Source organism: Papio anubis, chromosome 11 (genome assembly GCF_008728515.1).
Source record: "Papio anubis isolate 15944 chromosome 11, Panubis1.0, whole genome shotgun sequence".
NCBI lineage: Eukaryota > Metazoa > Chordata > Mammalia > Primates > Cercopithecidae > Papio > Papio anubis.
This window is the reverse complement of record NC_044986.1, coordinates 40,099,799-40,125,353: the sequence shown is the minus strand read 5'-3', so window position 1 is coordinate 40,125,353 and position 25,555 is coordinate 40,099,799. Positions and strand designations below refer to the sequence as shown.

General features: G+C 41.5%; 1 protein-coding gene and 2 long non-coding RNA genes across 6 annotated transcripts in view; 1 reads left to right on the top strand and 2 right to left on the bottom strand.

Moving 5' to 3' along the window:
• Positions 1 to 1,341: 1,341 nt before the first annotated feature.
• On the bottom strand, positions 1,342 to 5,733 carry LOC103887656. Of its 2 annotated transcripts, none has more exons than XR_651849.4 (3): positions 5,649 to 5,733; positions 5,317 to 5,470; positions 1,342 to 4,306 (listed from the first exon to the last, which is right to left on the bottom strand). It is a non-coding gene; the product is annotated as an uncharacterized LOC103887656 (long non-coding RNA). The 2 variants fall into 2 exon arrangements; XR_004176934.1 differs by having other exon boundaries at positions 5,317 to 5,467; positions 5,649 to 5,725.
• A 245-nt stretch (positions 5,734 to 5,978) lies between these two features.
• The window catches only part of LGI1 (leucine rich glioma inactivated 1), a 40,509-nt gene continuing 20,932 nt past the window's right edge, over positions 5,979 to 25,555 (top strand). For 2 of the 3 annotated variants that reach the window (XM_003904017.3, XM_017963123.1), the window contains exons 1-2: positions 5,979 to 6,529; positions 6,930 to 7,001. In XM_003904017.3, the coding sequence (XP_003904066.1) occupies positions 6,315 to 6,529; positions 6,930 to 7,001 (287 nt within the window). In that variant the 5' untranslated portion in view covers positions 5,979 to 6,314. The remainder of the gene's footprint in view (positions 6,530 to 6,929; positions 7,002 to 25,555) is intronic. The other variant, XM_003904016.4, reaches the window with a different exon arrangement.
• On the bottom strand, positions 6,526 to 13,756 carry LOC108587655. Its single transcript, XR_001906520.2, has 3 exons — positions 11,930 to 13,756; positions 11,086 to 11,326; positions 6,526 to 9,847 (listed from the first exon to the last, which is right to left on the bottom strand). It is a non-coding gene; the product is annotated as an uncharacterized LOC108587655 (long non-coding RNA).

Here is a 25,555-nt window from a genome sequence, read left to right as displayed (position 1 = left end):
AACTTAGAATCTTACCCTCTCCACTATCTACTGCCACTTATATCTACATTTATGCCTCAATTGCATAATTATCCATGAGGGAGATCAGATTTTGCCAGTAAAAAAGATTTTACCCAAGACAGTGAGGCACTTTTGGTGAAGAAGGGGTTAAGATGATAGCCAGCCCAGTTGCATGCTGGGAATTGTAGTACAATAGTAGCGCCCAGCCAGTGAGGCACTACCAGCTTTGAAGCAGCTCACAGTATCCCTCATTCTACACAGCCCATCAGAGAGGCCGTGACCAGCAGTGACTAATGCTGTGGACATCAGAGCCAGGACACCTGGTTTCCATCCCAGCACCACCTTTCACTAGCTACAGGACCCTGGGCACACGACTTAACCTATTGACCCTCTGTTTCCTTTTCTGCTAATATAGGGGAAATAACGGTAATATCTATCTAGCCTATGGGATTATTATGAGGATTAAGTGAGTTAATATGCGTAAAATGCTTTAGAATGGCAGCTGGCACATAATACGCATTTTATAGGAGTCAGCTTTCATTATTACTTCTCAACCCCTTTCTTGGCCCAAGTTTTATTCTCATGGACTCTAAGAGGTGAAAATCCGGATTCCACAGTTAGAACACGCAAGTGTAGCTGTCCTTGGAGAAAGTATTCATATCTGTTTGTCTAAATTGTCTTCTGGTCATTTCTCTTTAAAACCATGAGATTGAGTTAGGGGCAAGGGCCAATGATATTAGGTATCAGAGCCCAGCACTCCTACCCAAATGAGCTTCCCTGGGTTTCACCTGCCCAGCCTGTTCTCTCTGCTCTGACAGCAGTACCCAACTTGCTTTTGTGGAACCACCTCTCTCCCACCATGTGCACTCTTGGTGAGATTGCCAGTCAAGGTGCCTTACTTTCCCAGGGCAATGGGCAGGGCGCCTGACACAAGCTCAGTCCATCATACTCTATCCTTTGGGGAGGAACATGAGGATAAGAACAGGTTGGACTGAATTTGCCAGAGGGCATCATCCATTAGCTCCTGCCACATAGATTCCCAAGCTTTCACAAGTTCCTTCATTCTAAATCCTGCTTGGTCAACCCTTCCTTGGATTCTGTGAGTCACTCTATCACCATGGCAACAAGATTACGCTTATGTTGGTAGAGTCAGTGTCTGTCACTTGCTACCAAAGAATCCTAATGGCACACTACTGCTAAGTAATCTTAAAGATCTGGCCCGCTGCCCCCTTCCCACTTATTTCCAGGGGAACTATCAGTAGTCCAATGCCTTTTTAGAACATTCTCTCCATGTACATCATCACTAATCCTAATATCAACAATGCAGACATAGTATTGTTATTTTTACTTCATTGTTGCAAATGAGGCACAGAGAAGCTAAGCAACTTTCCTAAGTTCACACAGCCAGTGAAGAACAGAAACAATATTCCAACAGGTCTAATTGCTAACTTCAACCAGTAAGTGAAATTTATTGGAGTCAACATCATTTCCCTGCCATTTTGGACTCCTGGGTTGGGAAAGGATCTTTAGCATCCTCTCATGCAGTTTTTCTTTTTCCCTTTCTTTTTGTTTTCTCTTGTTCTTCTTTTTTTTGTTGTTGTTGTTGTTGTAAACTGAAAGAAGCACAATTTCTATCACAACTCTGCCTACATACATACACAAAGAATGGAAACAAAGCCTTCACAAGGCAATAGTTATCCTTACTGGTGCAATATGCTCTGATTTTGTATTTGAAATGATTTTATTTTTCAAATTCTACTTTTACTCACTAGATTGATATTGATGTCCCGATTCACTATCATATCTGACATGCAGCTTTGCAAACCCTGCTCTATGGAGAAAGCTGCTTAAAATGACACCAGTTTGCATGTCTGAGTGTTTGTAAAAGGAGGCAAGGCCAAGCTTGATCTTTTAAGCTCCTAATAGTGATTTGTTTACTTGCACAATGTGTGTTTCCTAGGCCACACCAGCCTGAGGGGAAAACTGGGATCATAACCAGGCACATGCTGTTCCTGTCTCACTCTGCTTTCAACAGCTCTTCCAGAACCACCAGAAGCCCCCAGACAGGAACCCCCTTCCAGTCTTTCTGAGGATGCCCAGGGAACACTGTACATTTGCTCCCAAATATTATTTCTTGTCCCTCATTTTCCTTCTCTTCTGCTCTGCCTCCCTGTTGGGATCCTTTCCCAGTGCCTTTGATGTCTGCAGGGCTGTCACTGCTCCTTGGCCATCAAGGCTGAGCTGCTGCTGGGCCACTAAGGCTTAGCTGCTCCTGGTGAAAAATTCCATGACTTTAGTCTGATCCCCAGGCCTGGATGGCAGCATTATTTATCTTATCTCTTCAGCAGCTCCTGGTGTCACGATTGTGCATAGTTCCTTATAGCACCTGCATGCCACGCAATGGTGCCCACCACACTAGAGAGAAGTCCCATTTTGCTACAGGGATCCCAAAAGAGATTCCTCTTACTCCCTTTTAACTTACATATGCTCACGGGCAGTAGGCTGATAAAAGTCTTCATCCTGTATTCACAACCACCTTAAATCTCCACTTCTGGACCTTGTCCTTGGGCCAAGCGTGGGTGCTCCTACTCTCACCCAAACTGGTGAGATTTTTTTTTTTCCAGGAGGCAACTTAGTTCCTTCCCATGGCAGAAGCCTTGACAAGGCCACGGTGTGTCATTCTGCTCAGAAGTGTCTGCTTCCCAGAGTGAATCTACGCTTCAGCTAACCTCATTTTTATTTGAGAGCTTTGCTTCCCAGGTCCCAGGAGTCACATGTTCAGAATGCAAGTCCTATTGCAACCATGATGAGAATGATGGTGATGATGATAATAAATCTTTCACACATATCAGACTGCACAAGAAGCACTTTTAGATACATTATCATATTTCATTTTCTCAACAACTCTATGTGATACATACTATTATTATCCTCGTTTTACACAGGAGAAAATTGTGACTTAGGCAGGGTAAATCGGTCCATGGTCATATGGCTGGCAAAGTGCAGAGCTCAGTTACTCCTCTGCAGCTCAGACTGGGCATTGAGCCTGCCTCAGCTCGGCCTCCTGGCTTCCCTGGGCCTCCTTCCAACTCTGCTTTAATCCTTTCCAAGCCCCTCTCCCCAGGGTCCCTATTGTGATCCACAGGTGGGTGGTTACACCTTATCTGAAGGCCTCCAAGATGGTGGAAACCCCTAAGCTTCCACCTCCTGCTTCCCACATCATCTCTGCGCTCCCTGGGGCTTCCTGGAGCAGTAGGATGGGAAGCTTTATCAGCAATGGAGCCCCCTCTTCAGTCCTCTCAAGACTTCAATGCAGCAACCTGCCCTCATCTCCCTGAGTCTCTCCTCAGATCCAGTTCTGGAGCCAGGAAGTGGTTTCTGCTCCCAAAAAGGCCACCAGCATCCTGCATTACATCGTTAAATTTTGCCTGACCTTAGTGGGTGTTTTTAATTGAATAAAGAATTCAAGTCTGGGTCTTAAATGCCACAGAAAAATAAAAAGTTACTGTCTTTTCAGAATGCCCATTGTAATTTGTCCTTAGAGTTTCTCCTCCCCTCCCCTCCCCAATGGTCCTTTTCCCCCTTGAACTGACAAACTGAACTGCTAGATAAATACAGCTGCAAAGTGAATAATATGGATATGATTTCTTTCCCTCATTCATTTGCCTTCCTAGCTTTACCAAGTCAAAAGAAAAAGACTGCTCACCCTTTCTTTGGCTGTGTCTTCATACCACAAAGCCAACAGCTAGTCAAGCAATCTTCATGATTTGAAACATTTGAAAGTGAAATGTAGGGAGTGACTTAGCCTGATCGATTACATTAGTCATTGTAACCAAGTTTCTGCCATGGGGCTCATCTCATGCAGGGTGGTGGCCTCTGTGTGTCCTCTCCGTACCTCAGTTTCTCTGTCTGTAATATGCAGGTATTGAATCCAGGATCTTTGAGGTCCCTGAAGCTTCTCGGGGTCTTCATTTTGTAGTTACAGACCACATCATTTACAAGTCAGTTGATTTAGGGGGTGACTTTGAATAAAAACCATCCTCCATAAAACTTTTACCACGTAATTATTTTATGGAGCAAGTTTCCACTGGGCACTTGAAGCAGGGTTTAGTGGACAAAAACCTGACTTGCAGCCAACTTTTAAGCGACACTTTCACTGTTTAAAGTGAGGCTTGCCCAGAGGTCACAGCTTCTAAAAACACTGTCCTCCATTCCCTCCTCCACAGAGTCCTTGACAGTGAAGCGTTCGTAGAATATACTTTAAAATCATGACTTCTCTTGAATGAAGAGTTTTTCTTTTTCCCTTCTGTAAAAAACAGCACACAGTATTTACAACCCCACAAAAACTGACTTAGTGATAATAACCTACTGGTCCTTTTGAAACACAAACCAGATAATATCACTCCTCTGCCTGATTCTGCACAGGTGTTCCATTGCTCTGCAGATCATGAGCCAGACTTTATGTATGCTGTTCCCTCTACCTGGAGTGTTCTCACCAACCCTCTCTGCTACTCCTCCTTACCTCTGAACTCAGCTCAGTCACTGCTTCTTCAGGGAATTGGCCCCTGACTTCCTTGACTAGGTTAGATCTCTTTATGAGAACTGCAAGGTATAACTGTAAGTTATTTGGCTGGGCATGACCATGAATGGGCTGTACACTCTGCTGTTGCTGGTATAGCCACCCAGGTTGCCTGCTACATGCACAATGCTACATAAGCCCTGGGTTCCTAGCAGGGTCTCTAACTTCGTGGACCTTGCAGTCTTCTGGGGTAAACAGACAGTTATCAAATGTGAGAATGCACATGAACGCCACTGTGCCCTGCAAAGAGCTTACAGAGAACTGAACAAGGGATTGAAGTTAGCATGGGGCCAGCTGCATGAGCGAAAGGGTAGAATGGCAATGCTTTGAGCTCTGATGCAGAATGAGGTTATGTCAAAATAGCATTTGCTCAAGCAGTCCTTTTAATACTGTCAGTCTAAGAAGCTAGAGGAGAAAGGAATGTGGACTGATATCCCAGGCTGGTCGTGCCAGCTTGAAGGATGGCCACCTTCACCATAGTGAAATAACCCACGGGACTGTTTTCCTCCTCTTCCTCCATCCCAAGAGTCTTGCTACTCTCTTGCACTAAACTACCCCACCCCAAGGCCAGGGCCTCTTGATTGCTTCTTTAAATGAATTTTCTTTTCCAACAGCCCATCCTCACCTATCGAGTACATGAGTAACATAGCTGGTCATTTTCATTTAATTCCAGCATATCTCTACTATCATCCCCATTTTACAGACAGGAGAATAGATTCAGTGAGTTCACAGCAGACCTGGGTTCTCAAAGCCAGGTGTCTGGTTCTTAGTCCAGCATTTCCTCCACCATGTCACAGCCTCGGGACTGAGCCAGGCCTTTTTCAAAGCCCCAGGAAGCTAGAGCTGGCCGCCTCCTGCTGGCAGGGAGTTCCTTCCAGGCTTCTGGTGCTACTGCCAAAGAAGGGAGGGTAGGAGAAGAGAGGGAGGTGGATTATACACAGAGAGGGTCCGCACTTCTGTTTCCCTTCCTTGTCACGGAAGGAGAGAATGAATTACGTGGGGGACCCAGGGGGATAGGAAAATCAATCATTCATGACAGTTAATAAATGTCAGAAAAGTATTTACTCACATTTATCCCCTGAAAGTCACATTCTTCATCTGTTCTGATTTGTCTTTCACTGATGGCATCAGCCAGGTAGGCTCAGCAAGAAACAGCAAAAGGTTTTAGCCCAATGTTGCGGAGAGAGTTTCATTTAACTTCATTTTTTTTCCAGCCAGGGCTGGCTCCAAAGCTAGTTTTTCTTACTAGGTTGTTTGCTACATGAAAAGCAGACTCCCAGAGGTTTCTGAGATTGCCGACATCCTATGCAAGATGACTGCTCCCACCCACCCGCCCACCCACTCACTAATAAGACATAATGCCGTCCTATTTTTGGTAACAATTAAAGGGCCTCCCGGTGAAAGCAGAAAGCTGTTTATTTTCTGTGACATCACTTCACTTTGCCTTCGAAGGCTGGTCTGTGCTCAGTGTTTTCGTGGTGATGCAAGTCGGCTCTCTCCTCCAGCAGTTGGATCCCTCCCATCTCACAGTACCTCACAGGTCTCTTCCCCCGAGCAGTGCATTGCTGGAGCGAGGAGAAGCTCACGAATCAGCTGCAGGTCTCTGTTTTGAAAAAGCAGAGATACAGAGGCAGAGGAAAAGGGTGGACTCCTATGTGACCTGTTCTTAGAGCAAGACAATCACCATCTGAATTCCAGAAGCCCTGTTCATGGTTGGGGATATTTTCTCGACTGCATGGAATCAGAAAGAAGCAAAAGGATGGGAAATGCCTGCATTCCCCTGAAAAGAATTGCTTATTTCCTATGTCTCTTATCTGCGCTTTTGCTGACTGAGGGGAAGAAACCAGCGAAGCCAAAATGCCCTGCCGTGTGTACTTGTACCAAAGATAATGCTTTATGTGAGAATGCCAGATCCATTCCACGCACCGTTCCTCCTGATGTTATCTCATTGTAAGGCCCGTAAGCATTTTGATATCTAATTTACGATTTAAAAATTCCAGCCGGTGGATTTGGGGCTTTGCATGTATTTGTAGAAGGGCATGGAGAGAGAGATTCCTCTTGCATGCATGGCCATTTGACAGTGCTAACATTTGCTGCATTTAGAATTTTTGATTTTTTTAGCTGCTACTGAACATGCTTAGATACCCCCAGCCCTGAACATTATCATGAGAAACCTGTAGCCGATTCATTTCTCTTACTTCATCCGGGAAGGAATAGTATCGTACTTCATAAAATAGTGTCAAAATAGTCACTGTTATGCTAAACCGGATTAACATAAGGTTTGTTCTGTGTGTGTGTGTCTCTTTGTGTATGTCTGTTTGTTTGTTTTCTGTTTTTTGTTTTCTTTCAGATCCTTTGTGAGATCTGGTTTTACTGAAATCTCAGAAGGGAGTTTTTTATTCACACCATCGCTGCAGCTCTTGTGAGAAATATTTATATCATGACTATTTTTAATATGGCATATATTTGGATAAGCCTTCTAGTAAAATGATCTCAATATTAATTTTGTCAAATGTGATTCTATTTCTGAGAAAACAGAATATCAGTAAAGTGAGAGGTAGATGGGTTTGTTTGCGACTTCACACCAACAGTGCAGATTGAGTCTTACAATGGTAAATTTGTTAACCTGTCGTGCTGTCTACTTTAATGGCTATTCATGAAGTTGTTGGAATGTTGCAACAATGATCCCAATTCCATTCCACTATTTTACTTTCATTTTTAACTTGGGAACTTTGGTTCTTTTGCCCTGGAGTTTTTGAATTAGTCAATACAGAACCCAGCATAACATATGTGTTCAAGATGTTGTCTCCCGGGGATCTGGGGCAGGCTGCTACTCTGTATGATTTACCATGTGGGGGAAAAAAACACCTCAGCTCTTTCTAGGTAATTCCTTAAAATATCAATTCTCAAGAGACAGTTTTTTAATCTCATCTAATTTATAACTAGTTCCCTTACAAGGAGGGAAAGAAAATATTAATATAAAATAGTGCAAAGGATTACTCTCTGCTATATGTTTTGAGTTGGCCACAAGGGAACCACATATTCACTCTATGCCTGAAAATATTCAAAAAAATAATATTTGACTAAGAAATCAGATCTGTTCACAGGCATAATGGAACACGTAAAATTTGTTCTGATGTGTAATGTTTGGCAGTTAGAGTCCTACTTCTTATAGCGGTATCACATGGGGGTCAAGAGGTCTCCCAGGACTTAGGTATCAGGTCACAGACTTGGTTTGTAGCTGGAGGGATATGGGCAGAACTAGCCAATTGTGGATCAGCTGAGTCTTGGCTATCTTAACTGCATGATTCAGGACCCAAGCCTTTCACTTGTTTGTTTTTTATTTTTTTTATTTTCTTGCCTTACCTGGCCATTTTGGCTGTTTGAAGTTACATACACAGAGGCAAACAGCATGGAGTGAACGTTGGAGACAAGTGTTTAAACCTCACCCTGCCACTCATAGAACCTAAGCATGTAGTCTTGTGCAGATTACTAAATCTAACTAAGCCTCAGTCTTCTTATCTCTAAAATGGAAGTGAGAACACATATTTCCAAGGTTTAAGTAGATAAAACACTTGGCATAGGGTATGCCGAATGCTTACACATTTTATAAATGGCAGGGTTTAAAAAATTTGCATCAAGCTAAAAAGCTAAAAGTCACTCAATCTATTGTTTTGTCTATATGAAATTCCTAAACTGGTTTGACTGTTTAATTGAATTCACAAACTTGATCAGTTGTTTTGACATTATGTAATGTTGTTGGCTAATGTCCTTCTACTGGCTGATGTCTTGAAATGATTAACAATTGACTAGATATTCCTAAGGAGTTTATCTATTTGATTGATGGCTAGTGGTGTGACTGGGGGAAGTGTTAGTTGGCACATCAAACAAATCCAAAAAAGATAGATTCTTTCCCACAGAAAGGGGCAGAGTCTCTAATGCTGAGATCCTTCCATAGGATAAGAATTTGCTGTCTCTGAGAAAGTGATAAATTGTGTTTATGGTGCTCACTTGTTAAATGAATAAATGGCTCATTTAAAAAGCATCCTTTTGATATGCTAAGGCACCTCCCTTCCCCTAGGATAGTTACATCGATCAGTCCTTAAAATTCTAGGAGTAGTGTCAGTAGACACTAGATGGACATTAGCTGTGGCACAGAAAGCCTGGAGTGATTAACCTAATCAGTTACCACATCTCCGCTTTGTTTTTGTTGGGTGGACCCAGTCACGGCAAGCACAGATGCTGGACAATGTTATAGAAATAGTTACCGGCTGCTGCAGGGTAATGTGATTACACGTATTTAGAATCACAGAGGGAAGCCAAGGGACTGGTTTTTAAATAGCCCAACCGAGTGTGTGCCATGCCCGTGTCCCATGCTCCGAGTTCCTATGGAACATTCCAGCCTTTATTTCTAAAAGCAGTTCAGGTTTCAGAAATAACAAAAGGCGAGTAATTCTCGCCCTGTGTGTTCTCGGTTAACTCAGATTGGCTAACCTCAACATGGTAGACTTGTGCCAGTGCTGATCTTATGCAAAATTGTCAGGGGCCAAAGTTTGTCCCTAATCTCCAGGACCCTGTGCCTAAAGACTGCTCTCCATCCTTCCTGCCCAATGTTCTCTGCTTCCTCCTATCCTCAGGAAAAGGCCTAATAAACTCATGTGCAGTGAGTAGCAGATAGATGAGAAGGCTCTGAATACAAACTATGAAGCGATCATAACAATTGTGGGAATGCATGGATCCCAGACAGAAAGGTCTCTTCTGTGAAACAGGGCTGTCCAGTGCCCTGAAAACCCCATATGGGCTGCCAATCCCCCATTGGAACACGAAGACCAGCGGCATTGGACCACCAGATTAGGCCTAGATTGCACAAGCCGTTGAGGTTTGCAATGAATTCCAGCAGCATTTGTGATTGTGAATTACCACACTCACCCCTCATACACTGTGAAGAGATAAATTTCAGAATCAATTCAGCGTGATTGATGTAGGAAGACAGTTCGCTGGTTTCTTGCTTTGTTGTTGGGAAGGGTTAAAGCAAATGTCCTATTTCCATCATCCACCCTAAAAATCTGATAATGTCGTTATGCCCCCAGATGCTTTTTCAGAGCTTCTGCAAAAGCCATGATGAGAAGTACTTGTTGAAATGTCAGTCTGGGGTACTGAGGAAAACAGACATGGTATCTTCAGTTACATGCAGTGTTTGGGAAAAGATCCTGGTAGGCCGTGGCTGGCAGTTTGTGTTGGAGAACAAGAAAAACAGAAGCCCACATTCTGTAGAGAGGAGAGAGAAAGAATAAAATTATTCAATACAAATTCATCAGATTAGTTGTAAAATACATTTTTAAAAAAATCTCATTTATGGTTTTAAACGTAACAACAAAAACCTTTCCAAAGCAAATGCAATTTCATTCATGTTTTACATAGGGCCAGTTTTGAAACATAACCAATGACAATGATTATGCATTCTAGCTTGCTTTTAGTGATAGAAAGTGGTACTTTTAGTGAATGGAATTTAGAGAAATGTGTTTTCACACATTACAGCCCTGTTCCTTCTCAACTGCAGACTGAAATCCCCAATGATATGGGCTCATGATGGAAGTGAAATTCCAATTTAAGAGGACAAAATGTGGCCACGTCATCACCCATTTATAACGTATTTTAATTAACTAAACCCCTGTAATTCCTGAGAGTGTTCTATTTTCAGGGAGTGATTTCCAGGGTAGTTTTAGTATCATACTCAAATAAAATAACACAAAACAAAAACACTGCATGTAAGAATCCGATGTGACCAGAAAAAATTTCTTAGTATTCCAACTGGATGTGGTCTTGTTTGAAAGACAGAATTGATCTTTGATCTTTCAGGGTCAAAGGAGGGGAATGGCATTATTTTAAAAATTAATCCACAGTCAACACATAAATACATGATCCATAAGAAATTAAAAAATAAAAACAATGGAAAAGCAAAAGACATGAACAAAGGAAGGAATCAGTCCATCCTTACTAAGACTTTATCATTTAGTCCTTCAAAATATGATCTGTCCGGGAAAAAATACCCATGGTCTCCTTTACCTTTAAAGCAATTGCTACCTTTTTCTATTCCTCCTTATATTACAAGCCTATAATTTAGCAGTCTTCAATGACCACTCAAGCCAGACCTATCAGCCAAGGGTGCCTTTGGAGGAATTATTAGCTGGTTATAGATGAGCATGTTTTGGTTTATACCCAGCTGATGTCCCCATGATGGACCAAAAAGCATCTAGGCTGTTTTGTCTACAATTTGCCCAATGATCCATAGATCTAATCTTTAACTTTTTAACTAATTACTTCTTTTTGTTTTTACTTTCTTAAAAATCATTTTAAGTTTTATTTTAGATTCAAGAGTCCATGTGCAGGTTTGTTATTTGAAGCGAATTAATTCTCGTAACTGCACAAACTAGCGCTCACCACAAATGTTTTCTCTGAAAGCGTATTTCATCCTTTCAGTTATTCAGACAAGAAATTTCAGTTACCTGACCGCTCTCTTTCACTGTCCACTTCCCCCTGGACACATATCCTGTCCAACAGCATGAGAATCTGCCTCCTCCTCTTCACCACAGCACCATTGCCTTCATTGAGGCTGCATTTCATTCACTGTTTCACAGGCTGTGGCAGGAGCGTCCATGCCTCCCTGTTTGCTTGCAGTTCCCATCTGACCCACCTCCATTAGCGTTGCCTTTCCTGAGACACAGCTCTCCGTGCTTTCATGACTCCCTAGAAACAGAGAAAGTCCAGACACCTGAGCTGCCGTCCATAGCATTTGGCCCTTTCTATTTGTCCAGGGTTATCACTCACACCATTGACTTTACACACACACATTCACACACACACACACACACACACACACGTGCCCAAACAAGTTCTGCAGGATCTCATTCTATGACCTCTGTTGATTCTCAAATTCTCTAGACTTTACTGATGTCTGGCACTGTGTGCCATTTATTAGAGCTATGGTGCTTGTATCTGCCTTGTGTCTTTCTTGGAGGATCATCCACAAGCTGTGGTCCCAGAGAAAAGCCCAGACATGGCTTCCCATATATTTGTTGAATCCAGTTTATGTTTCCATCGATTTTGTGTTGAAGGCTCCTGTGTTACTCTCAGCAGATAGTGCTGGTCATGTTCACACTCTTTCTGATGTTTGGTGCACTCTATCTGAGTTCATGTGGACTAATGGTGTGGAGGTCTGGGAAGTGAGCCGAACTAAAAAACCTCGAGGAGATATTTGCTCATGAAGTTGTAAATTCAAACTTCCTCAGCAGAGATTTCCAGCATACCAGATTTCAAACACAAAGCATCTAAGCCTTTCGTTAGACCCACCGCTTAAATCTCTTTTGTCCCACGCTGACTTCACATTTGGCCTCCTTGGTTTTTAGTTGGACTGAAGAGGCTGACTAGTCTGTCCTGGGAAGGGTAAGATGCTCCTTTATCCAGTCTGACAGGACATCCAGAGGGAAATGTTAGTTAAGCACTATTAATATGAAAAGAAAAATTATTAACACAAAGATAATTTCCTTTTTGATTTATTTAAGTACCTGCTTAGCCAAAACAAGTATTTACTTATTGTATAGTTGCAAGCAGCAACAAAATGAAAACAAAAGCCTCCCATTTTAGCAGACATGTTTTGAGACTCTACTGGGTAGCAGGTAAAATGTTGGGCTTTGTGAGGGACACAAAGATGAGTGACACGCTGTCACTTTTCACCCTGATATGGCAGCTCCAGGCTGGTAGTGATTCTTGATATGGTAAATTATACTTTGCCTGTATTTGAATGCATTGGTTTCATTTAAAAAATTATTTTTATGTAAGTAGAGATGAGGTCTTGCTATGTTGCCCAGGCTGGTCTTGAACTCCTGGTCTCAAACAATCCTCCCACCTCACCCTTCCAAAGTGCTGGGATTACAGGTATTTGTCTGGCCTGCTTAAATGTATTATAATGTAGTCTTGATAAGTGTTCTCATTTTGTTCAAAATGATATTCAGTTGATTAGTGATGATGGTGATGCTTGCTGGTTGTTGATGCTGTGGCTAACATGGGCTACAAAATGTCTGCAAGGGCTTCACAGCATCAGCTGTAATATCAAAACAGCTGACCCTGGTGAGCTGGCAATGAGGCAGACAACACAGGCTTGTGGGCAGATAAGCATGGGTTCAAATCCCCACTCTGCTGCTTACTAGTTGTGTGATTTGGGGCAAGCTTAATCAAGTCTTGATATCTATATCTACAAAATGAGGAAGAACCATAGTACCTATTGCACAGATTTACAGTAAGGATTAAGTAAAACAGTGCATGGAAAATGCTTGGCAAGGTTCCTGTAACTCAATACACATTAGCTTTACTACAGTATCTGAAAATCGCTTTAATTGGAACTACCGTAACATCAGATTAGTGTCTGATTGTATAATCTGCATTTGCCAATAATCTCAGCTTTAAACATTTTGTGGTTCTATACACAGTTCTCCAGCAGAACTTGCTGAGAAACCTTTTCTTTAAATACTTCTCGCAGGAAACATGAACTATTTACCTTTCAAAAAAAAGTCATAACCCTCTCCTTTCTTCCTCATGAATAAAATGACTGGCACCACATTTCGCAAAACGTGCCAGATTTTGTTGAAATAATTAACATCGGCAGTCTTCAGATGAATGGTTCTATGGTAGCATAGAAAGGGGCCTGAAGGAGAAGTCAGGAGATACGGGTTTGAAATTCAGTTTGACCACTATTGGGCTGCATGACCTTGGGTAGGTCACAAAATATCACTGGACCTCAGCTTTTATTGCATAAAATATTAAAGGTAGATTAAATTGTGGTTCTGAAACTCAAATGCTAGTGGGGTTTGAGGTGGTAAGATCAATGAAGGAAGCAGTTGAGTATAAGACAATAGGGAGTAGTGGTGACTGAGGTAAACCAGAGAAGACATGCCTTACCTAAAAATGACGTCCCCTGCTCCAACTGACTATTGCTGAAGGGAATGTGGTACATACATATGGAGCCCTACCTTCCTAATTTTTAGGGGAAGGTGGAAATCTGGAAATAGATTTTTAAACAGGATAAAGACCAAACAAACACAGGTTGGCATTTTGAGACCCTTGCATTTGATTACATCTAAGGTCTCTTCCTATCTTAAAATTCTGTTGTATTTTACAAACAGTTACTTTAATATAATAAAGAAATGGCATGGTTAAAGAAATGGACAAAGATGGCTGGGTGCGGTGGCTCACGCCTGTAATCCCAGCACTTTGGGAGGCTAAGGCGGGCGGATCACGAGGTCAGGAGATCGAGAACATCCTGGCTAACACGGTGAAGCCCCGTCTCTACTAAAAACACAAAAAATTAGCCGGGTGTGGTGACAGCCACCTGTAGTCCCAGCTACTTAGGAGGCTGAGGCAGGAGAATGGCATGAACCCAGGAGGCAGAGCTTGCAGTGAGCCAAGATTGCGCCACTGCACTCCAGCCTGGGTGACAGAGCGAGACTCCGTCTCAAAAAAAAAAAAAAAGAAAGAAAGAAAGAGATAAAAAGAAATGGACAAAGATTATTGAATCAGTTCTAACAAGCCAATACATTAGGTTGTTCATTGAAAGAACCTCATAATGTGAAACTGGCTGTTGTAAGATTATTAATACAATAATTGTCATTCCCAATCTCCCAAACAGGTCCAAAGGGACCTTACCAGGCTCTCCCTGTGGTAGCTGATGATAAAATGATGTTTCAGTATCCCTCTCATGGAGCAAGGATTGGAAAAAAATTGTTAGGCCCATTTTTACATAGCAAGATGGCAGGTGCTTGCATGTGCAAAATGTGATCAAAAGGCAATGAATCTTTAAAAATACAAACTAGAATGTATACGTACAAATCACTCTTGACTTCATAGAGGGCCATAGATTTTGCCCAACTGTGCTTCCATGGCTAAAGATTTCTGGACCCTCCTTTGAGAACTGTCTTTACTTCCAGTTTACAAGCCATGCAATAAAACCAGGCAAGGTTTTATTAGAGGCATTAGTTATTTTTGTATTGCTTGGTGCTAAGCATTTTATAGATCTCATTTTTAATGTCATCATCATGGTAACCTTTTGAGGCAGATATAATTATCTCCATTTTGCAAATGAAACACTGAGTCCTAAAAGGTAACCTCCTCAATGTCACGCCACTATTAAGTAGCAGAGCTGGGGTTTAAACTCATGTCCTCACTTTTAACCACTGCTGTCTACTTCTTCCTGAACATGAATCATCATGCTTGACTTTGCATAGTTTTGTTCCCAAAATCAAATCCCCTCTCAAAGGGTCAACCTTCGCCATTAACAAGGGTATTCAGGAGAATGTGCCCTAATTCCTGGAGACAACGACTGAAAGGAGTTTCAAAAGCCCTTTGAAAGAGTGGCCGCGTTGCTGGCAAGAGCAGCTAGTTTCCCTAGGTTGCAACTCTCATTTATATGTGTAAGCTCTGATCTCCTCGCTTAAACAAAAATAGAGAGAAAGAAAAGAAAAAAGCAAAAGAAAAAGGACTTATTTACTTTAAAGTTACACCTTAGACTACTGTTGTCTAAACTTGTGTCCTGTGGAGCAGTTGACCTGAAAGAAAAGAGTTCTGTGCTCAAATAAATTTGGGAAACTGCACGTTCTATCCCTGCTTGGTTATTTACAATGAAGGTACCTTGGCAGAGAAACATCTCTGAAATTATTCAAAATTGTTTACTTTTCTTAAAACCTCATTGAATATTGGTTCTATGGAACATACAGTACTTTGGAAATATATGCATATGATAATTCACTTTATTTTTAGCTTAATTATTTATACCCCACCTCATTCTAGAGAGGCTAGATAGCAAAGGATACGCAGGTGGAAAGAATCCCATCATAATGGATACATTAAACGTTCTGTCTCCACATAAGGAGTAACTCGAGACCATTTCGTTAGTGTGGATTTGTTGGTGTGACCTCTGGGAGTCAGCCTCCCCAGTAGGCTCTCTACCTGTTCAAGGGATTTAGTACACACCCCTTCTTTAAGGACCTCCCACTAGATCTCCAGCTTTTGGAGGAAGGAGATGACTGCTTGCAGCTCATTCAACAGGAAAAGGCTTCTGAGTGTAAATATATACTCTCACTGTTTTTACTTGGAGCAGGTTTCATCACAGCTATTTTCTTTTCTTTTTTTATTTATTTTTTATTATTATTTTTTGAGACGGAGTCTTGCTCTGTCGCCCAGGCTGGAGTGCAGTGGCGCGATCTCAGCTCACTGCAAGCTCCGCTTCCTGGGTTCACGCCATTCTCCTGCCTCAGCCTCCCGAGTAGCTGGGACTACAGGCGCCCGCCACCACGCCCGGCTAATGTTTTGTATTTTCAGTAGAGACGGAGTTTCACCGTGTTAGCCAGGATGGTCTCAATCTCCTGACCTCGTGATCCGCCCACCTCAGCCTCTCAAAGTGCTGGGATTACAGGCGTGAGCCACCGCGCCCGGCCTCATCACAGCTATTTTCTAAATGGCTAAACAAGCATTTCCCTGGGTATGTTCCATGGAATATTCATTTTGTAGGAAGCTCAATGATAAAAGAGTCCCATTATCAGTGAGATTAGGAAACTGTATGTTGAATTTCATTTTGAAGAGTCTCAATTTACTTAAGGGTAGAAAAGGCATAGTTAAGAACTCTGATTAACTTCTTTAACCCACTTTTCCTAAATGTATCCGCCAGTCTTTGTGCACATAAACCTATTAACCCCTTGAAGGTCGTGCGTTCCAGGGAATATACTCTGGGAGTATATACTCTAGGCAAGGCTGTTGTAGGTTTCCAGCAGATACTGGGCAGGGCTGATACTAAAAAGAGGGAGTTGGCTTCCTCATGGCCACTCACCAGTCCTGGGGAAGTCGGGAAGGGAGAGAACAAGCCTTAGCCTGGAATCCCAGCTCTGCCACTTCCAAGCTTCAAATCACTTCACCTCCCTCACCTTGGTTTTCTTTATCTCTTACGTGGAGAATATAAAACCTACATCTTAGTGTTCATCTGAGGATTAAAATCAGTTGTCAAACTGTTGAAGATGAGGGCTGGCATGGAGTAGGCCCTTCTCCTTGGTGTTCCAGGACTGGGGAGATCCAGGGTGATTTTATAAACACACGGGGAGGGTGGGCTGCTGACTAGTTGTGCCAATTCCTAGAAGAGAAGAGTTTTCACTGCCCTGGGATGAGAGATAATCCCAGGAGAATTGGGGATCACCAAATGGGGGTTACCACTCAAAACGGAGTGGGCACATGCTCAAATGTTTGCTAGTGTGCATGTCAAGGACATCCCTGCAAATCTAAAATCCACATCCTAATCCTAGCCCCACCACTGACAAAAGATGTGACCTTGGTTAAGTCACTTAACCTCTGCCAGCCTCAGTCTCCTCATCTGTAAAAAGAGGAGTTGGACTACGTATCTCTCTGGAGTGCCCCCCACCCTCAGGTTAGTGTGGAACCAAATTTAGGTCATTCCAATCAATCCAGGTTGAAGAGTTGGTAATCTAATTAAGGATCAGCTGAATTTTCAAGATTGAGAGTCAAAAAGAACTGTCAAATAATGTACTTGTGTGATGTTTCCAATTTTAATGCTTTTCTGTATTAGGAGCATATTTTAAAATATTCAAATGTAAATTATTCACATGGCACATGCACTTAGAATGTGTGCATTTAACTAAAGTGAATCATCAGCCTATTATTAATTATCATTTAACCAGCCCTATTCTTTTGGATAAAGGAGAATATTAGTAAAAACCAAAAGGTTTGAATCATTTAAGCAAAGCCAGCTTTAAACAACTTGGCAAGCCCCTGCAGCTGTCCCTCCGTATCGTCTAACAGCTGTAACCTGTGCATCTTGTGCTCTTTCATTTACATATACATATGCAAACAAACCCATGTTCACTTGGGAGTGTGCACACTCGTGTTTGTACACACTGTCCATGTCCTACCTAATATCCTAGAAGATGTCAATCAGAGTCTTCTTGGGGCAGGTGACATCCTCACGGGACCTGAGTTTCCTTTGCAGTAAAACACGTGTCCTTTTCCTAGATCTAAGAGCTCTTCCAGCTCCGACATTTGATGTCTGTGCTCTTTGCTTAGCTATTCCTTGGCAGGAGCATTGGAGATATGCTCATACACATTACCTCACATAATTTTTAAAATCATCCAGGAAGTCTTTTTGCATCCTCAATCCTATTTTAACAGATGATGAAACAGATTTACCTACTTAATGTGTAAACATACAATTATAACTGGCAGTTACAAGCTTAGAAACCTGATTCTCTATTCTGAATCCAATCAATTCATTCTCCAAGTGACCACCAGGTGCTGGCTACTCACTTCTCCCTTCTTAATCAGAGTGGTTTTCACGGAGTTGGGAATCATTTGGAAGAGCCCCCTAGATCATCTCCCTCCATAGCCAGGAAAACCTGCTCTAGGCTGGAAGATGGGATGCAGGCCACTGATGGGCCAGATACAATTCTAATGGCAATCAAGATATTACAGGTGACTGGAGAGGGTCTGAAGAAGTACGTGTCATTAGAGCCAGGGTGCCTGGCACGGGACCAAATGAGCAGTCTAGTTTGAGACAATGGGAACTTTTCTCAGCAGGAGTTATCCTTCCCCCAACTATTCAGCCATCTGCAGACCCGCCTCCCCGCTCCCCAGACTCCACATGCCTACTCTTCCATGAATGAAGGCTGCAGTGCTATAAGGATAGACTCATACATCTTTAGAGCTACAAGGGACCTCACAAATGATCTAGTCTAGTCTCCTTGCTTTACAACAGAGAGAGAAGTGGTATGCTCTAGGACACAGAATTTATGGTCTATTTTATATTAGGACCTAGGCTTCCTGATTCCCTCTTCAGTGTGCTGCTTCCCTGGCCTCTGGAGAGGTGAGGCCCCAGGGCAGGCAACCACCTCAGTGGCGCACCAGACTTAGCACCAACACATGAGCCTGCCCAGTCCTTTGGCTCTTATGCATTCCCGTCTCTGGCCTCTCACCTGGAATTTGGGCAGCCTTGACCTTGACCCCCTGTAGCTATATCCTCATTCTTAGATCTTCTGCTTCTTCATTTACTTCTCTGTTGCTGGCCCTGAGTTCCCTCTGAACTCTGAGCTCCATGCTAACCCTGCTGCCTACTTTTCCGTTCCTTTTGAAGTAAATTCTGTGTGTTCTACCTCTCCGTTTAACCAGGAATCCCCTAACAGCTTTATGGCCTTAGTGTGAAAGTGTCACTTAGTCATGACGCATCCCTATAGACAGCAGAACCTGGAGGAATTAGAGCTTAGTGTTAGCATTTTACAGGCCACATCCTCTGATCCCAGTTTAGTATTAATAATGAAATTATGAAAGCTTAAAAAAAAACAATTACAGGGAATTTTAAGAATATTATTCTAAATTCCCATTGAAATGAAATACGCAATTTTAAAAGATGAGTATGGAGCAAAACTTACTGGATGCATTACACAAGGTAAAGTTCCATTTTCTAAATACTTTCGTTTTTTATTCAGAAAGAATAAAAGTATATGATTGAGCACTAAACTTAGTAAGCATCCTAAGGAAATCAGGAGAAAAGCAGTAAAGAAAAGATAAAATAATAAATTAGAAAATAGTGGGAATAAAAAATAAATCCAAGATTTGATCCTTGGAAAATGCCAGAAACAAACAAACAAACAAACAAACAAAAAACAAAGTGGCAGACATTTGAAGGATATCACACACTTGAGTAGGGGAGATTCTGTAAATTCTGTTAATTATTCAACAGAAAGCTTTGGGTAAATTTGGGTAAATATTTAGAAAATAACAAGGCAGTGTCTTCCCTCACACCATACATAAAAGTAAGTCCCAAATGTATTAAGAGTTAAAAAGAAAATGTTAAGGGGAAGATGTAGGCAGTATTTCCTTGATCTGAAGACAGGAAAGGATATTTAAAGAATGAAATCATGTCTTTTGCAACAACATGGATGGACTGGAGGCCATTATCTTAAGTAAAATAACTCAGAAAGTCAAATACTGCATGTTTTCACTTATAAGTGGGAGCTAAATAATATGTACTCATGGGCACAAAGTGTGGAATGGTAGACATTGGAGACTCAGAAGGGTAGGGGGTAGGAGGAAGGGAGAGATGATGCAATACTTAACGGGTGTATTGCACACTATTCGGGTGATGGTTATACCAAAAGCCCAGACTTCGCCACTACACAATATATCCATGTAACAAAACTGCCCTTGCACCCCCTAAATTTATGATTAAAAAAAAAAGATTAAAAAAAGATTTTAAAAAAAGAATAAAGGCAGGCTGGGAGCGGTGGCTCATGCCTGTAATCCCAGCACTTTGGGAGGCCCAGGAGGGTGGATCACCTGAAGTCGGGAGTTCGAGACCAGCCTGACCAACATGGAGAAACCCTGTCTCTACTAAAACTACAAAAATTAGCCGGGCATGGTGGATTACATGCCATGGTGGATTACATGGATTACATGCCTGTAATCCCAGCTACTCGGGAGGCTGAGGCAGGAGAATCACTTGAACCCGGGAGGCAGAGGTTGCAGTAAGCCGAGATCATGCCATTGCACTCCAGCCTGGGTAGCAAGAGTGAAACTCTGTCTCAAAAAAAAAAAAAAAAAAAAAATTAAAAGCAAAGAAATAATACATAATAGGAGTTGATATATTTTGTTAAATAAAAATTTAAACTTCTCTATGTTAAAAATCATTAATGAAAAGGCAAATCAGTAATCAGTAGGAAAAAACTTTCGGCATCAAAAGAAATAGGAAAAGACTAAGTAATATCCTTAATAAATAAAAAGTGCTTAGAAAGCAACAAAAGGAGTCAAAGGACATGATTTCATAGAAAAAGAAATAAAAATGATAATTTTAAATGTTGGTGAGGATATGGTCAGATAGGCATTTCCATACTCAGAGTTGGACATGTAATTTGGTACAAGTCAGCAGTGAAGAACCAGAGATTTAAAAACCATCCATAATCTAATAATGGTACTTTTAGAAATCTATCCTAAGTCTATCATAAGGAAACAAGTAGAGATAGGAAAAATATTTATATATGAGGATGGTTATAATCATTTTTATAATAGTGAACATTGGAATCAATAATAAGAAAAAGTTACATCATGATATATCCATAATACAAAACTTATTAATCTATGGAAACTGTATTTTTGAAAAATTGATTGTCATGAGAAATTGTTCATGATATAACAAGCAAATGAAAAGGACACACAATAATATAATATGATGTCAATTTTAGAAATACATTTGTGTATATACCATATGTGTATTATGCATATGCATATCAGTGTCTTTGGGTAGTATGATTATGGTGCACTTCATTTTCTTCTTTAAGCTTTTCTGTGTTTTCCAGAATTTCTACAATGAGCATATATTATTTATAAACAGAATTCACCAAAGTGTATTCAAGGCTGGGTATGGTGGCTAATGCCTGTAATCTCAGCACTTTGGGAAGCCGAGGCAGGTGGACCGCTTGAGCCTAGGAGTTCAAGACCAGCCTGGGCAACATGGCAAAACTCCGTCTCTATAAAAAAAAAAAAATACAAAAATTAGCCAGGCTTGGTGTTGTGCTCCTGTGGTCCTAGCTACTTGGGAAGTTGAGGTGGGAGGATTGCTGGAGCTAGGGAGGCGGGGGTTACAGTGAGCCGAGATCGCGCCACTGCACTCCAGCCTGGGTGACAGAGCGAGACTTTGTCAAAAAAAAAAAAAAAAAAAAAACTGGAAAAACCTCACAAAGTGTGTTCAAAATTTTTAAACTTTCTACTTGAAAAACACAGATTGATATGATCTGGATGTGATTTTAAGACTGCTTACGCTGATTAATTAATTCCTCTAAGAAAGGCATTATTGTTTAATTACTTTTCTTAAATCCATATGAGCTGAGTGGTGGTATTATGGCTGCTCGCCAGAACATGGTTATTATGTCATTATGTGACCTGGGACCTATGCTGAGAGGTCAACCAGTGTGTGGAAAGGGGTACTGAACCAGGGGTCTTGGGCCTTGTGACCTCAAGGAAAGCGTTTAGTAGCCTTCTGGGCCTCAGTTTCCTCTTCTGTCAAATAGATCTTACCTGCTTTACTACTTTCATAGAGTTGTTCTAAAGACCAAATAAGATAATCCAGGCAGGAGTCTATGACATGTAGGCTATTATGAAGGCAAAGATCATTATTCAAAGAATAAGCTAGTACCTGCCTGGAATTCACAGTTCATATAAATGATTTTTCTAAATCTCCCTTCTGGTAAGGAAACATACTCCCGTGGTTGCTGAAGAAAAAATCCTCCCCTCTCCTCCCACAGCCCCTTTTCTTACTGAATTAATAAGCACACAGCCCTTGGGGGAGGGTATAGACAGATCAGGCACACCCCTGTGTCCACCTCCACCAAAATTCTAGGGGAAAATGCCTGGCTTCTTAGGAAAATGCTTCCCTAAAAAAAGAGGAGAAACCTCCGACGTTCCCATGGAACTGGGGCAGAGGGCAAATTCTGCACCACCTCTGCACAAACCCACGGGCTGACTGCTTGGCAGGCCTGCAGGGTCCAGATCACTGATCTGTGGCTCAGAGTAACGAGGTCATTTGGACGGTCCGTTGGTTTCACAAACCCCTCCATGATGCTGCTGCTGTTGTGAGGATAGTTGTCACTTCCAACTCATATTATTGCAGACTCTAGGCTACACGGAGTTATAGGGACAAGAAAGTCCACAGCTCCTCCACGCCCCACAGCAACTGCTCCAGGCAGACTTGCTGCAAGGAGCAGAGGCCCCTTGGTCACCACAGGTAAAGGGGACAGTGTTTTGACTGACCTGGGAAGCTTACCATGTGCAACCCTGGCTGCATATGAGTCACCTAGGGAGCTTTTCAGTAACCCAGGCGACACCCCAGGTTTAGAATTTTACCAGAATCCCCGAGAGTGGGAACCAAGCATCAGTATTTTTGATGCTGTCCAGGTGATTCCAAGAGCAAGCAGCATTCAGAAGCATTGGCTCAGGTTCCAACACAGATCTAGGTATCTCTCCCATACCAGTCTTCAAAAACTTCCCTTGGTGAGGTCTCCACGACCATTCTGCACTCTCCCAAGCATTCGTTGCACATACTTTTGCCTACCATGGATCCAACTCAACCCTAAGGCATCCTTTATCCTTTAGCTTCTCTACCAGGTGGCTGCACTTCTCAGTCGGCCAATTCCAGATCCCCAACAAGGGTCTCATCTTAGCCCAACTCACCTTTTTAAACCAGGCTACTTGGGCCATGGGATGCTGGTTGATTTAGAGACTGACTACTCTGTGGAAAGGGACAGAGGTTGTGTAGTGTAAAACATGGCCACCGTGGTCTGCCCCAGTTCTGTTTTTTGTGTAGGTGGGGTGGGTTGGGCACAGTTTCCCTTAATAGAGACTGTGGAATACTTTAACGTATCTGGTTCAATAACAAATTATAATAATGAAATCAAACATAGTTAGAAGAATCCATACAAATTAAGGGTCAGAGTTTCATCCTCTGTATAGAATATGATGTAGGAGTCTTTTTAAGTATACGTAGGATAATAAAATGGATAGCCCACTCAACTATCTTTAGAATGTATGTCTAATTTTATACATCTTTTTCCATAGAAACTACAATTGAATTTAGAATTGAGAGATTATGGTATTCATTAGTATCTTAGCCAGAGGGGTTTTTTTTTTAGCTTTTATAAGAAACTTTTAAATTGAAGTATAATATATGTAAAGAAAAAGTGCACATGTTATAAATGTACATCTCAATGACTTTTTACAAAGTGAATAACCTTGTAAACAGCACCCAGGTCAAGAAATTCAGTATTATCATTACCCCAAATGATGCCCCTTGTGTTCCCTTCCAATTGCTCCTTGCCTCCAAGGGTAGCCACTCTCCTGATTCTAGCAGCATACATTAGCTTTTGTACTTTATATAAGTACAATCATATAGGATGTACTTTATTGTGTTTTGGCTCCTTTCCTCGAATATTCATCCATAGTTTTGCATATGTATTTGTAGTTCTCACCAGAGGTTTTAGTCCTTGAAATGTAGTTCAACAAACATTATTCCTCCAGGAACTGTGCTCGGGACTGGGGACACAAAAACAAATAAAGGCAAATTCCTGCTGTAAGAAACATTTAATCCAGTAATTTGGTAAGGATCAGAATTTAATGTAAAGTGAATTCCTCTTTGTTCAACAAATATTTATTCAATGTCTACTATAGGTCAGGTGCTGTATCACAGGTGCTAGGGATAAGAAATGAACAAGCAGACAAAAAATCTAGCAGAAATCCTCTCTTTTCTTCCCGTGACATGCATGGGCAAGTTCTGCCCACTGATACTCATTTCCCACTCTGTCCTGCATCTGATTTAACATAAAGGGAAGTAGCAATGGAAACTATTTCTTCTGGCAACTTAGAGTATGAGATTATGAAGTGCATGGTCCGTGGGCCATTTTTCAAATCAGTGAGTGTGAGAGGTATAATATTTGTATATACCAATTTCTGCCTTATTCCATTCTCTCCACCACTGATGCTGCCTGTACTGAATGCAATGAAAGTCTGGAACCTAAGGAAGCCTTTGGATGTTAGCTTACCTTGGAGTCAAGCTGAGGAATCTTCTTGATTTCCAGAACCATGAAGTGAGAAGAGACACAATTGCCAAAGCTGTGATGGAAATCATACAGCTTTGAATTTGTTTTAGTAATATGGAATTCTAACATGTATCACTATTCATTAGTGCTGGCTTTTCAGAACCTAGTGAATTATCTGGGTACAAAGCCATGACATTAGAGGCATAAGGGATTAGAAGACAATCCAACACCACTCTAGGATTGATAGTTTAGGAAGAAATGCAAGAAATCATCTCCTTTTGTTTAGTTGGTTCATTCCTATCCCCCATTCTCCGCATTTTTATGAAAAATTTTAAGTATATATAAATGTAGACAAAATAGTAAAATTCACTTTTATATATCCATCTTTCAGCTTCAAAAATTATCAACTCATGCCAATTCTTCTCTAACCCCTTGCTGTCCCCCTCCTCTGATTATTTGAAGCAATCCCAGATGACAAACAGATGACTCATAAATGTTCAGAAAGTGAGATCTCCTAGTTTTAATTCCTCTAGTTCACAGGCTCAGAGGTGAATTCAGTGAGCTAGTTTGTGGTAGTTATATTTAATCCCCGGTTTCAAAGTAAAAGTGATAAGCTTTACTAACAGAATTACTATTATTATTATTATTACATTATGACATAATATAATATATTGTTGTACGGTTTAGCCTAAAACTACCTCTTTTAAGCCTCTCGTTCAGTTCTCCAAGGAGTTCAACAGGGTGTGGGATGGCTGATTGATGTTCTTTTTCATCAGTAATTTCAAAACCAAATCCTTGTGGATTTTGAAATTGCAAATATATTTGTCCAAGTAAAAGCTTCAACTATTCGGTGATAAAATGGGTCTAAGACTCTTCCCAAACCTCATGTTTCCCATTTTCAGTCTGTTTGCAAAGGAGGAGGCTGGTTGGTGTTCATGGAGCCAGTGTCAACTGCCTGTCTATTATGAGATATCACAGCACAACTGGGCATGCAGCTTAATTTTTTTAGGTTTCCCAGTCTCAAAACCCCAAGCACCATTGTTTTTGCCAGTCAGAACACTCCAGAGGTTTCTAGAACAAGTAGAAAAGATTATTAGTGCCTTTGTCATGAAAATATGTAAAATGTTGCTTTGGCTGCTGTGATTGTATCTCAAAATATCACCCAGGGCAGGTGGCAGTCATTGTGAGGAGTGGGGCGGCACCAGGCACCCCTTGATGAGCCTTTGATGAGGAGATGATTAGGAGTAAAAAAATGCTGCATAGATTATCTGCATAACTAACACTGTAGCAGACAGCCATGCAGACATTTTTCTGTATACAACTCCCACTCATTTTTCTGAGAGATAAA